The following is a 14,397-nucleotide window of genomic DNA, read 5'->3' on the forward strand; positions in this document are numbered from 1 at the left end:
AAACAAAGACCCACGTGGGGGTGACGAAACAAAACAGGGGAATCTACAACAGGACAGGACTAAGACTAAATACACCTAACAAAGACTAAGATTAACATAACATGGACTACAAATGACTAGACTAGACTAACACAGAACAGGCACTCACCATACAAACGACAATGGACCAGCACAGGACAATGAAACATGAGGACTATATAAAGGGGACTAAATCAAGAAGGGGACAGGGACATTAACTAATTAACAAGCAATAACGAGACGAAAGGGCGGGAACAGAGACGCCACACCGGAGAGAGGGAGTATATGGAATGCCAAAACTGTCTCTCGCCACAAAAAACAAGAGGTTCTGTCATGGTTCTGCCACTAGGTCAAGAAAAGCAAGACAAGGTGGGGCAGAACCATGACAATATGTATACTATATATATAATGTAGCATACAGAAAGACACAAGTCTTTGCATTTACCCATGTTAGACCAGCAGATGTCCTCTGTGTGCCAAGTGTCAGCTTTATCAACAGCCATTTCACAACAGAAAGTTACAGGACCAGTAAAGCATAGCAGTCTCTTTGATATTAATGTAAATTAAAATAATTAATAAAAATAATTATGTTAAATGAAAGCACAAGGAACAAAATGTTAACAGATTCCCCCCATCCCCCCCCTCCCCCCCAAAGGGTTGTCTCGGTGTGGTGGGCTATTTTTTTCCAGGGTCACTTTTTAGGCTGTAATTCACGAATCTGATATGACATACAGCTTACAGTGGCATCTTTGACGTTTGTGATAAACATCGGCGCATCTCCTTTGACGTAGGAGCTGTCAGTGCGGTGTCTTAGGGTAATGTTTTCAACCCTTCCCTTACGTCTGGGTCTCCATCCTTGACAGTCGACCCCCTAGGGCTCTGGCAGGGAATTACATCTGAGCTCCACATTGGCTCCTCCCTACATTGTCTCTGTCCATTCTGTTTTTGCTTTCTTCCTGTTCATCATTTGTGATAAGGAAATGTATTACATATTACCTACCTTGTATATCAAAGATGAAAATGAAATGGTTTTAAAGGTTAAAGATGCTGCATTTGAAATTGCATGTGAGCATCCTTACAAAAATGGGCACAAAAAAATTTGCTTTTAATTTAAATGAGACATCAAATGTAAAATGTGGTATGGTATATCTGTACAGAGGAAGTATATTTGACTTCCTATATTTGTGTGTGTTGGCATAGAATGCGAAATACATTACATTTTACATTTACATTTAGTCATTTAGCAGACGCTTTTATCCAAAGCGACTTACAGAGAGTTCAGGGAGCAATACGCGATATGTCATACAGCATTAATACAATAGGTGCTAATACAAAGTTACTAGTTTCAACTACGTTGTTTCAACCTAGTTTCAAAATATGCAGGAAGCTTGTGTGTTTTTGCTTCAGAGCGTTGTAGAGTCCATCTTTAATGCTGCATGGTGGGAAGCAGGATTTATTATGTTCATACACAATACAATACATTAGTGTTCAGATAAGTCGACAGCATGAGGATTCTGCAGATTCAACTCTGTAAGTTTATTACATTTTCTTAATATGTTTTAGTTTATTTCTTTGCGTTTGGCAGATGTTTTATTCAACCATGTATTATGAATGTTTTTCTTGTTTTTCCTTCTAGATATATTAATCTGGTGTCAAGCGGCAGAGACTTTAGATCAACTGACTGATTTGGGACACAATGTGACTATAAACTGTGATCTGGATGATGAGGACGTTTATTGGGTTTTACAGAAACAATCAGATTCTTCTACAGTGATATTACGCTCATTCTCAAACCCAACAACAGCTTTCTACTTCAATGAAACATTTGAAAACAAATATTCAGTACAATCTAAACATCGTCTGGTCATATATAATGTTACTGTAGATGAGTTAGGAGTTTATTACTGTATGAACACAGATACACCTCCAAAACTCAGTCACAGCACACGACTGAACATCATTGGTAAGTACAGACATTCAGCACTTTTTAAAAATGTATTTAGACTTGAAAATTACTGATCAATGGTTGTTCTGGACAGAACAGCAATAGTTTTATTTACAGTATACTGTATATACATTTTTGTTACGGAGCCAACTCAACTCGTGTATCATTTCTCAGAGTGTCAGAATCAGACAGCAGTGAACTCTATTCATCAGAATGAGACACAATGGCACATTATCATCATTATATCTGCTCTGATGAATGCTGTTCTGATCATTGTGACTATTGGTGAGTTATCATTCGTGGACCTAGATAAAATTAAATGAACAATAATTCGGCTCTTTGGCTGTAAGACTAATACAGTAGTATAAAAATTAATATAATACTCTTTCCTCCAGTAGGTACCTGTTACTCTGGAAAAAACATAAAACTTAATGATTCAGATCCACTGCAGACTAAATATATGCATCTAGAACAACCTGAAGAATTGAGCCAAGCACAGGTACATTGTTACCTACATTAGTACTATACATATGCATATACATACTGTACAAGTAATGTATGTAATGGGTAATGGATATTCAACATCCTTATGTTTCTCGGTACACTGCGGTGAGATTTTCCACATGTGACGAGTCTGGACACACTCAAGTCAACTGAACCGCTGCCCTTTCCATCTCTTAACACAGTATTTTTGTTATTCAGTGTTGCTAATAAAGCCATGTATAATAAATAAACCACTGATAAAGAAAACAGATATAGAAATATAAAAATTCTATAATACAATTAAAAGTGAAGTTCATTTGAATGCTCCGCATTGACCATTTTGGGGTTTTTCTATCTCTGGATCTAAACAATCTGATTTACAGATTTAACTATGTATTTACCCACATATTTAAATACAATCACTTGAAACAAATAAGTAGTTAACACACCAAAATTTGGTTGGAGGAAGAAGAATGTTTCTTTAGAAAGATGTTTGAAGAGGAAATTTGTTTTGCTTTCTGTTTGCATGTTACAGTGTCATATTAAATATTTTCATGGATAAACCTTTTTTATTTACTCTACCTTTTACTACATATACTATTTCCAATAATAAATAGCAACATCAACAATATCAAGAGAGAAGGTCTAAACTAATGTCTAAAACTGAATGTGGACAAACAATGAATATCCACTCATGAACTATATAACTTAGCTTTAAACCCCAGCAGCAATAATGCAATACTACTGTTTCCATTTGAGGTTTAGAAAACTGAGAGATGTGATACATTCTTGTCAGAAAAACACAGTTCATGGTTAAACCGCCGGTCTAGTCGAAGGTTGTAGAGTGACCAAACAAGTGGAACACATCTCTGGGTTTGGTTGAACATTTCAGTTTAACCACTTTTTTTTCTGTAACAACAAAAATACAAGCATGATCATCTGGTGTTACAACTGAAAGTAGAGAAAAATCAACAAAATATTGGATACTTAAAACAATGTTTATTTTGTTTGTCACAATCTCCCTTTCCATAAAGGAGTCAAGTGGATATAGATTATAGTATTTGCAGAAAATATAAAGTAAGCTACAAGAAGGTTTTAAGAACATTCTTCTGTGAAAAGGTTATTCAAGAAATAGTATACAAAGGTTTACTTTCTTCAACAGTGGCTAGATTAATCCGAAGACTCTTGTTGCAAAACAAAATGGCTCAGAAATACTTAAAAAGTCATTGAAAACATATTTTCCAAAATAATTTGGTTTGAATTTAATCTGGTTAATGTCTGGTGAGAAGCAACAGTTTAGCTGAGTTTAGCTGTTTAATGAGATTTCAGAGTAGCAGTGATATAAAAAACAGCTAAATGAATTTGTAAGGTTACAATCTGTTACTTGTTTTTTAATACTGTACTGAAAAAAAATGCAATCAACTGTATTCCTGAGTTTATGATTTTGGCAACTTTAGAGCAAGACATATGTGCCGTTGGTCTGGGAGGGTTGAGTTTTTTACACAGCTTTGAAAACCACTGTCACAAACTGAAAGAGCAAGAGGAGAAACGGTATTAACATTGCAGTTTTCCTTCAAACTAAATGAACTTTTCATATCAAATCCAACGAACAGACGATTACTGGTTCAACAAGAACTATGTTTCCTGTAGTGAATTGATGTAATGACAAGTTTTACCTCTGATTGATCTTGAGACTGTTCTGTAACTTGTGTCAGATCAGTTTTAGACATTTGTTCTGTGTTATTTTCAAACCTGGTCCAACATCCATTTCCAAAAGCACAAACACTTAATAATCCTGAATGATACAGTGAATTCAGATCATAATCAGATCTATGCAGTAACATGAGCTGTTTTATCAAATATAGTTCAAATTAAGGTAGGTAAAAATGTATATTGGAAATTGGTGCTGTCACAGTTCTGTCTTTCTACCATTTTAATCACATTGTGCGGTAATAAACAACACATGCATACTAATTATATCAAAATGATAACATTATTGTTACATTAACAATGATACATTAACTTTTAACAACATATATGAAAGAAAACCGTGTCACACTCAGGGAATGTCAGCTAATACAAGTTAGGGATTAGTCTTCCTTTAAAAATGCATTGTTTAAATGAGCGTTTTACATTAAATAATTAAAATATAATTTGACTATAGAGCGATCTCACCTGTAATGATCAGAACAGCATTCAGCAGACCAGATATGAGACTGAAAGGGCTTTGCACAGAGTTTGGGTTTTGTATTCCATCTGTGTGTGCATTTGTGCACTCTGTTAATACAGTTAGTTGAGTTGATTCTGTAAAGAAAGTTTGTGCAGTTTGTTAGCAGACAGTAATGGCTGCATTTTAACATAATCTGAACATTATAACTGATTTGAAGAACTGAGCTAAATGTTGCTACCATATTCATTTCTTCGTGGAGCAAATTGGCTTAAAGCATATAAGACAGGTAAATAAGTAGTAAATAACTGAGGAAAATAGTCAAGTTATTTTATAATTACACTATTCAAGAAATATGTTTAAAACTGTATGATCAAATGTACTTACCAATGATGTTCAGTCTTGTGCTGTGACTGAGTTTTGGAGGTGTATCTGTGTTCATACAGTAATAAACTCCTAACTCATCTACAGTTACTTTATATATGACCAGACGATGTTTAGATTGTACTGAATATTTGTTTTTCAGTGTTTTATTAAAGTAATGGGCTGACTTTGAGAATGAGCGCAGTATCACTGTAGGAGAATCTGATTGTTTCAGTAAAATCCATTAAACTTCATTTGCATCCAGATCACAGTTTATAGTCACATTTTGTCCCAAATCAGTCAGTTGATCTAAAGTCTCTGTAGCTTGACACCACAACAATATATCTATAAATGACAATAAACACATTATAAGTTGACCGCCTTAAAAGCACAGTATAACCAAAAAGTTTCATGTTCACAAATTATACAGTATGTAAAAATATTCATGAAATGTAATAAACTTACAAAACGAAAGCTGAACAATCCTCATGTTATTGCTTTGGGCTGCGTTTCCCAAAACCTTCTTAACGCTATGTCGTTCTTAAGTTACCTTAAGCTGTACCTAATCGTTAATATGTGTTTCCCGAAACGTTCTTAGTTAAGTATACCTTCTGTAAGTTATACGTTCGGAAGGTTGGTCTGTACCGCTCTCAGCTACAGTATACCTTATCACTGTTAAGAGTTCACCCCGCTAGTGGCCACTGTGGAAATGGCTTCTTTACATCGCAGTCTATCCAAATGAAATTCTAAAGTTAAACATGCCAGTATATTGACGTGTTTTCATGCGATACAGCAAATATTTGGGGCTAAATCAAAGACAACGCCATCCGCGGAGCATTTTAGTGCATTTAATTCATGAAAACCTGGCTACAATTTATGCTGCAATTATAATTATAGAAAAGTTAACCACGGCAGCAAATTCAGCAGCTTTTGGATCTTTGTCAAGACAAACTCAATGGAGCAACCCCTAAATTCAGCTCTTTTTCCTGCTATAGCTGTTGATTATATGTTCAAAGTTCTGCGCTTTTATTGAGTGAATAATGACACTATAACATATATTATGATAAGGGGTTCCCCAAAACAGGTATAATCAAAGGTATCTCATGGCACACCTTTTAAATAGAAAATAGGGAAAAAACACACATTCACTCCCTTTACTTTTTATTTATTTATATGGAATGGTCTTACTTAGGTATTTGTGACCCTGGACAACAAATTTATGGGTCAATTTTTCGAAATTAAGATTTTTACATAATCTGAAAGTTGAATAAATAAACTTTCTATAGATATATGAGTTGTTAGAATAGGACAATATCTGGCTGAGATACAACCGTTTAAATCTCTGGAATCTGAGAGCGCAAAAAAATCAAAATATTGAGAAAATTGCCTTTGAAGTTGTTAATCAGGGGCACTGTGGCAGACCGTCCACTCACAAAAATAAACTTTTATATATTTAAGGTAGGAAATTTACAAAATATCTTCATGGAACATGATCTTTACTTAATATCCTAATGATTTTTGGCATAAAAGAAAAATCGATAACTTTGACCAACACAATGTATTTTTGTCTTTTACTAAAAATGTTCCCGTGCTACTTAAGACTGGTTTTGTGATCCAGGGTCACATTTGTCTGATGCTGAAAACAGTGTAAATCACCACCAAGTTTAATAAACAGTTTTTTCTTGCATTTTATTTGTTTGATTTAAATCAAACTGTTTACTCATTTACACAATCAATATCAAGTACATTATGCTATTAAAGGGATAGTTCACTCAAAATTAAGAAACAAGTTATCATCAATTCGACCTAGTTTAAAACCTGTATAGTACTCATTCTTCAGTGGAACACAAAATAATTTCTTTTGAGAAATGTCTGGTTTTGTGCCCTTACAATGGAAGTCAATGGGATCAATGCTGTTCAGTTACCATTCTTCAAAATATTTTCATTTTTGTTCTACAGAAGAAAGAAAGTCATACAGGTTTGAAATGACATGAGGGTGATCAAATAACGAAAGAATTTGTATTTTTGGGTTAACAATCCCTTTAAACACAGGTATACTGTGAAATGAATTAAAATGTGATATATACTTTGTACTGTATAACATAAAGGTATACTTCACAGCAAATTCAAGTATGTCAGCGTTATATGTTTGGAAAAAAACTAAAGGGGAAAAGCAGCGGCTCAGTTGACTTGACCAACTTGTCCAAACTCTTCACAAAGATGTAAAGCTCACTGCAGTGTACTGAAAGAATAAACGTTAAACCAGTATTAGGATTTATGAGTCCACATTACATCTGAACATCTTAAAAGTGATATATAGAGATTATTTATGGAACAATAGTCAGTTTTGCATACAGTAATTTACCAATGTATAGCTCATTGTCTCTTCGAGTTGTTCTACAGGCTGAGTTTGTTGTAATCTTGCATCTTTAGGTGTTTGCTTTTTTGCACAGTGATAACATCCACCAGCTAAAGAAGAGTATCATGTTATTTTCTAAAGATTAAGACAGATTACTTGATGTTAAATATTTTATCATTAACTGATTAACAACTCACCAATGACCACAATGACCAGAACACCATGTAACAGAGCAGATATGTGAATAATAATCATCCAGTGTGTCCGATTCTGTTCAATGAACTTCACTACTGTATGATTCTGATTAATACAATGAACTTCAGATGATTCTTCTGTAAATAAAAATTTAGAATAAAATCTAATAAATATTGTTATGTGTTGTATTTAAGCTCTTTTATAAGATAATAATAACCTAATAACAAAAGAATCACAGGCACTTACCATTTATCTGTAGTCTGATGCCAGTGCTGAATTTTGGAGGTGTATCTGTCTTCATACAGTAATAAACTCCTAATTCATTAACAGTGATGTTATTTATAAACAGATGGTTTTTAGATTGCACTGAATATTTCTGTCTGAATGTTGTGTTGAAGAATAAAGATGTTGTTGATAAAGTGTGTAATATCATCACAGGAGGATCTGGTACTTTCAGTAATAACCAGTAAATGTCTCCTTCATCCAGATCACAGTTTATAGTCACATTTTGTCCCAAATCTGTTAGTTGATACAAAGTCTCTGCAGCTTGACACCATATGAGCAGATCTATTAGACGAAATAAGAAACAATAAATAATACAAATCACAATAAACCAAGTATTACAATAATTTTCCAGAAAGTGCTGTTTTGTTACTTACAGATTAAAAGCTGTATGATCTTCATGTTGCTCAAAAATGCTTAAACATGATCAAACAGCCTGGTTCATTTCACAATAACAGTGAGATGCAACTGTGTTTCAAACAAAGAAAGGGACTTTTCACCCAGACCACTGAGAGGAAGTCCAGCTACAGGCAAACTGACAGACCACATTGAACACTACCAGCACATGATCATGTTTTGGGGTTTGTGTTTTCTTCTCAGATCTATTCTACGGTCCAACAATTATAGACACAAATTCACAAAGGTTTGGTTTATTATGGCACCTTGGCCCAAGACACGCAGCATTACTAAGAGATCCTTCAACATTTCATACTGTCATGATCCATTCCTTCTTGTAAGTTGTCCTTTAGTTTAATTTGACAAGATCATGGCAGCCGCTGTCTTGTGTTTTCATGCTTGTCCTGTTCTGAGCTTGGAAGCACATGGCCATTGTTTATCTCTTTGTGCTCCCCTGTCTTGCATATTGACCCCGCCCCTTTGTTTCCTTATCATTAGTTTACACTCTTCACCTGTTGCCCTCATTGTGCCTCTTTTGTTCCTTTAATGCCCTTGTGTTTGCTGCCCTGTGCTGGATTGTTTGTCACCCTCGCCGTCTTGGTCTGGTCCCTGGCTCATCACTGTTTTGTTGCTCCTGCATCTGAGTTTAGTTTTGTTATCAACTGAGATACATTAGACGGTAATGTCTAATTATGAGTTTTATTTAACCTCTTAAACTCAACAAAACTAGATATTATGGTGGCCTTTGAAGGCTTGGAACGGCAACGTTCTTACCAGTCTCATCAATTTCACATTTATTTTACCTAAACGAACATGGTAGTGTAAGCCGTTGTTGAGGGCATCCACTGATCATGCAAGATCCAGTATTCTCTATGATAAATTGACATGGAGATATGGCGCCATCTATTGGAAATATATATGAACGTGGTGGTTTAATTATCTCAACCTGGGGTGCGTTTCCCAAAAGCATCGTTAGTCAACTATGGTCGCAAGTTCTGTCGTTCCATCATAGAACAACCATTTAAGTGTTTCCCAAAACCATCGTTCCAACGATCAATCGCAAGCAGCATCGCAAAGTTGCGTGGTTGGATCTACAGGTCTAGAGCTGTGGTTAGAGCGTCGTTCCTTATTATTATTATGACATGTAGACTTACATGCATCAAGCTTTTGATCAAAGTAAGCAAGCAACATGCAGTGCATTCCATATCCATCACTCAAAATGTATACAAATTTAATTGGACATCTTTTAGTTTGTCGAGGAAATAGAAGCGCTGTTTTTTAAAAGTGCGCATTCGTATAATCCGCGTGCGCTAGGACCCTGTGGAATCCCTGTGCGGAATGACGTAGGAGGACACTTATAAATTAATTAAATATCATGAAATAAGACAACAGATAACAAAAATAGGATAACAAAAGTAGTCCTTAAATGCAACGTATGTTATTTAGAGCAAGAATTTTACATTAATTCCATCTGAACGTATTTATTAGTATACGTCATTACTTAATCAACTAGATTGCTGAACCAACTTGGTTCAAACGATTGATCTCCGACAGAGTCACTACGGTTTCGGGAAACAGTCGTAACTACATCGGTAATTTCCCCAATGATGCATCGTACTATGGTGGTTAACCAGCGAGTTATGTCATTGTTCGAGAAACGCACCCCTGTTGAACCAAACCTTCCCGTGACAACTGTTTTTAAGGGGTGGGTTGCAACACATTGAGCCTGTTTTACTGCGGTGGTGAACAGTAAAAAATAAAAATACTAAATGCAAAACTTAAAATAATGCATTGTTTGGATAGAAAATGAATACACTTATCGCAGGGAGGAGTAGGCTAAATGCTTCCCGTGTCTATTGTTATTGATCAGGTCAAGCTGTGTTAGAAATGTATCTGTCTGTTGTAAGAAGCTATAACTATATTAAAGTCATGGCAACATGGACGGGTTGTGTGTGGCACGCCTTAATATTTAAATATCTTAAGCAAACTACATGCAAAGTGGGAAGACAACACAACCCTTTGTGTGGTCTGAGAACTGAGTTTGTTCACAAAGAAATCATTCTATACAATCAGCAATGCCTAATTTAAAACAACAAGTAGATAAAGAAACACTTGAAGTGTTTCTGGACATTCCAAGACATCTTCAGCTTTTTTTCAGAAACTCCAATGCACATATTTTTTCCTATGCTTGTCTAAATGACAAACAATGCTTTTTTGAAACTCTAGTCTTGTCTCTTCAGTTTAGGCTTAAGGATTGCTGTGGGAGTTTTAATAAAGAGTTTAAGAATGTTGCATGCAATCTAAATGGTAGGTTTATCTTGACACAACCCTATCATTCATGAGAAACAAACTGTGTGTCTGTCTTTTCTTATGCAAGTGGGTGGTTCTCAGTAAACAGCCCAGTTATCTACTTTATTCAGACAATATAGTCTCAGTCTCAAATGGAACACGCATTCTCTTCACTGACCGTCACATGCATATCACATTTAAAACTGGAAAGCACCTTTTATACCAGCTATAATCTGATTAGCTGTCTAAAAACGATCCCCAAAAGCAAGACCACAGAGGGTTTTCAGTCAATCTTTCTGAATACTGTCCTGTTTTTAAAAAAATATTAGCTTTTTATTGAACTTCTGTGCATTTTATATGGTCAAAACAACATAGCAGGAGATAGAAATCACAAGAACAACTTTATTTCAGTGCACACTATTTAGTCAGCAGAGCATTAACACAAAAAAGTGACAGGAAATATACAAGACTTGTCAAACAGGAGATATATAAATTAACAAATAAAGTGTATATATATATATATATATATATATATATAAACAAACAAATAAATAATATAATAATAAATAAATAAACAATTGTTTTAGTTCAACTAAAGAGAAAAGCTATTGACAACCTGCAAATAGTATGGTGTTTTAAATAAAATAAAATCATTATAATTTAAATAAAGTAATAAATAAACATTTAGGGGCGGTTTCCCAGACAAGGATTATCTTAAACCAGGACTAGGCCTTAGTTAAATTAGGATAATTAAGTTGTTTTAAAAAACATACTTTACAAAAAAAATATTACTGTGTGCATCTTGAGACAAAACAATCACAGTGATATATTTTAAGATATGTCAGTGCAAGTTGTTTTCGATCAAGGCATCTCTCACATTTAAATTAGTCTGAGACTAGGCTTAAACCCTGTCTGGGAAACCGCCCCTTAGTGTGACCAAAGAGCAACTTTACTTGTATATAGTGAACATTCAATATTCTATTTTTATATTCCATAGCACTAGAAACAGTTAAAACACAACAACCCCTTAAAACACTTGGTTAAGTAAAACATGCGTAGTCAGAAAAGAAGCCATATTAAATCAACATTAATGAATACAAAGCCTTGTATTCAAAAGGTTATAATCTCATTGTCACTATTATTAAAGATGTTTTTTTTTTCAAAGTGCATGTCGGCAAAATACTCAAAACAAAAGTACCTTACACAAACTACTGTAGCCTTATATCACTCAAATCTTTGCTGTCATTTGTCGTAAACAAATGGTTTAGCTGGTTAGATATGTTAAAGACTATGTGTTACTGCTCTATATCTAAACAATAGAGCTATTATAATAATAATATATGTTACATTAATTCATTGGTCCATAAAAATGAACTTTAGTCCTGATCAGGAAGTTGGTCAAGAAATGGCTCACTGCAGCTATTATTAAAGCACAAGCTTGTAAACTATTCACAGAATCAAATGCAGAGAGGAATAATCATAGATAACAAAGAAATTAAAAGTGCTACAATTCTGCTTGGTTTTGTATCAACTCCGTGGTTCATTCTTTCTGCTTTTTCTTCGTTCTTGGTTTCACGTGGTCTTTCTGAAACACAAAAATATTGATGACTAATAAGGTGCGGTATGGAAAAACATTAGAAAATGCAGTTTTAAAGGTACAGAACAGCAATGAGAACATTCTTTTTAACAATATAAATCTTAAAAGCTTACAGCATTTATTTCATCATACCTTTAACACTCAGATCTGTGCATTGCTGGTAATTAATGTCAATAACGTAGCAGCAGTACGTTCCTGCATCAGTGAGTCGAAGATTTTCAAGCTTGAGGGAGAAGTTGCCTTTTACAAATTCGTGAGAAAACGCCTGAGTTCTGCTCGTGTAGTCCTGGTGCTGCTCCTTAGCCGACCCTGTGCCTGCTTGTATGTCATAAACATTCTTGATGTCATTATATCTCCAATGTGCTGTCAGGTCTTGCAATTGTTTATTGTACCGGCAGGGCAGCACTGCAGAACTTCCAACAAAACCCTCAACTGTTTTCTGTAGAGACACTGAAAAACAGACGTGATTTTACTTATCTGGAATTGATTGAATTATAAAAGTATGACATAAATGGAAAGGAGGTTTATATAATAAGTAGGCATGGGCCGAATACCTGTTTCAAGGTATACCGAGGTTTACAAGAGTTAAGGTTTCAAAACCACTAAAATTTTCTGTTATGCCGTTTCTAAGGTATGAGCTGTGTTTACAGAAAAATTAATAATTTAATCATGTAATTCAATGTTTGGTGTTTATGTCTAATATATATGACAAAAATATATATTTCTATGTTCTATATGTTGGTTCCAAATGAAATGTATTGTGTCCAGTTGAAAAGTTGTTTTTTGTATACGCAGATATTTGGAAATAACACATTTTAGCGTTTTAATAGCAATACCGCATCACCGTGAAACCGTGGTATTTTTGATTAAGGTTATTATACCATCTCATACCGGCCCATGCCTAATAATAAGAGTTTTTGGTGATGTCAGCTGAAAAGAAAAGGCCATTTCAGAGGTGGGGAAAGTGCATTTAGGTAAATGAAGTAAATAGAGCCATTTCATGTTGACAAAAAAAATCATAATTTATTTAAAAGATAATTGATGTACAATATAACCGAACAACACTGGACTCTATTGACTTCCACTGCACGAACACAAAACCACTGACATTTCACTTTGTGTTCCACAGAAAAGTCATGCATGAAAGCGACTAAATGGTCTTTATTTCATTTCTGGGTAACTCTCTTTTCAAGTATACACAAGTTTCACTTTCACATATATTGTGTAAGTAATTCAGGTGCTTACCTTCGTCTATAAACAGCACAATGTAACAAATGCACAGCCAACTGCAAAACAAACACACTAGATTGGCATGCATTAACTATACAACCACTGCACAATATTCCATTATTATATGCATACTTTAGCATTCATCGAAGCATAAAGGACTGAGTGAATGTACACGCACAACTCATCCTAGTAATGCTAGTGTATCCAATATCATGTCCAAATGTCTATGACATGGTCTCGCTGCAATGTAAACTATGGGATTTTCCACACAATTTCCACAAACAAGTCCATATAACTTATTAATGAAACAAGATGATGCAGGTGATAGCTGACACAGGGCCCGCCGCAGCTAACTCAAGTTACGTCACTGAACACCTGCGCAGCTTCATGGGAAATAAAGACTATTGCTCGACAATATTGCCTTGAAATGTATCCTCGCATCAGTTTAAAGGGTTTTAAAACACAGATCACATAAATACGTTAGCCTAACATACGAAACAGAGACTTGATGTGAAAGTATATGCTGTAAGTTAGTTTGTTTGAGTCATAACAAGATCAGATTGTATTCGAGGGCAAAATGTGAGGGAAATATATATACAGTGATGAATGATGTACAAGGCAAACGTAATTTATAATTTTTAAATCAAGTTTTACTATGTTCCTCTGGTCTGAAAACATTGGTTAACGTAACTGAAAATGAACAACCTAACAATTTCAAACAATAAAAAAAAGAGCGAGATTTACACGATATATTTAGTATATTTCTAGCATGGTAAAATCTTCTATATTTTACAGGTAAACAAGTGCAGCTAACGTTAGCTATCAAAACGAACTAACGTCGGAGCTAGCTAGAAAGAGCTTATCTAAAGCCAACTAGAATAAAAGTGCCTACTGTTATTTCGCAAACGTTTCATGAATTTACAACATACCTTTTCATCACGATGTTCTTATTCATAATCATGTAAACAGTTGTCTATATTACAGAAAATTAAGCTTATTCGCTGTTACCGAATTTGGAGCTGCCTGCCTCGATGGGATTAGTCGGCGCATGCGCCGTCCCCATGGTTACCAGC

At 34.8% G+C, this 14,397-nt stretch overlaps 2 protein-coding genes across 2 annotated transcripts; both read right to left on the reverse strand.

Moving 5' to 3' along the window:
* Nucleotides 1–6,668: 6,668 nt before the first annotated feature.
* Nucleotides 6,669–8,223, reverse strand: LOC130549239 (uncharacterized). The gene is made up of 5 exons (XM_057326459.1): nucleotides 8,190–8,223; nucleotides 7,777–8,097; nucleotides 7,533–7,667; nucleotides 7,342–7,445; nucleotides 6,669–7,218 (listed from the first exon to the last, which is right to left on the reverse strand). Exons 1-5 carry the CDS (start codon nucleotides 8,212–8,214, stop codon nucleotides 7,189–7,191), a joined length of 615 nt encoding a protein of 204 aa, XP_057182442.1. The 5' UTR covers nucleotides 8,215–8,223; the 3' UTR covers nucleotides 6,669–7,188.
* Nucleotides 8,224–10,890: 2,667 nt separating this feature from the next.
* On the reverse strand, nucleotides 10,891–14,379 carry si:dkey-222p3.1 (uncharacterized protein LOC100007529 homolog). Its single transcript, XM_057325857.1, has 4 exons — nucleotides 14,254–14,379; nucleotides 13,340–13,380; nucleotides 12,227–12,544; nucleotides 10,891–12,082 (listed from the first exon to the last, which is right to left on the reverse strand). The coding sequence occupies exons 1-4, from the start codon at nucleotides 14,283–14,285 to the stop codon at nucleotides 11,955–11,957; spliced, it is 519 nt and encodes a 172-aa protein (XP_057181840.1). The 5' UTR covers nucleotides 14,286–14,379; the 3' UTR covers nucleotides 10,891–11,954.
* Nucleotides 14,380–14,397: the final 18 nt, after the last annotated feature.

The sequence above is a fragment of the Triplophysa rosa genome, linkage group LG25 (assembly GCF_024868665.1).
Source record: "Triplophysa rosa linkage group LG25, Trosa_1v2, whole genome shotgun sequence".
Classification (NCBI taxonomy): Eukaryota; Metazoa; Chordata; class Actinopteri; order Cypriniformes; family Nemacheilidae; genus Triplophysa; species Triplophysa rosa.

What these genes read in the sequence shown, in the direction of transcription:
- LOC130549239 (XM_057326459.1), bottom strand. Translation starts at nt 8,214, where the DNA reads ATGAAGATCATACAGCTTTTAATCT. An exon ending in TCTGGTCATTGTGGTCATTG is followed by an intron (nt 7,446 to 7,532) that starts GTGAGTTGTTAA and finishes ACTCTTCTTTAG; the next exon opens with CTGGTGGATGTTATCACTGT. An exon ending in AGACAATGAGCTATACATTG is followed by an intron (nt 7,219 to 7,341) that starts GTAAATTACTGT and finishes TTATTCTTTCAG; the next exon opens with TACACTGCAGTGAGCTTTAC.
- si:dkey-222p3.1 (XM_057325857.1), bottom strand. Translation starts at nt 14,285, where the DNA reads ATGATTATGAATAAGAACATCGTGATGAAAAG. An exon ending in TGTGCTGTTTATAGACGAAG is followed by an intron (nt 12,545 to 13,339) that starts GTAAGCACCTGA and finishes TCTGTTTTTCAG; the next exon opens with TGTCTCTACAGAAAACAGTT. An exon ending in CACAGATCTGAGTGTTAAAG is followed by an intron (nt 12,083 to 12,226) that starts GTATGATGAAAT and finishes TTTGTGTTTCAG; the next exon opens with AAAGACCACGTGAAACCAAG.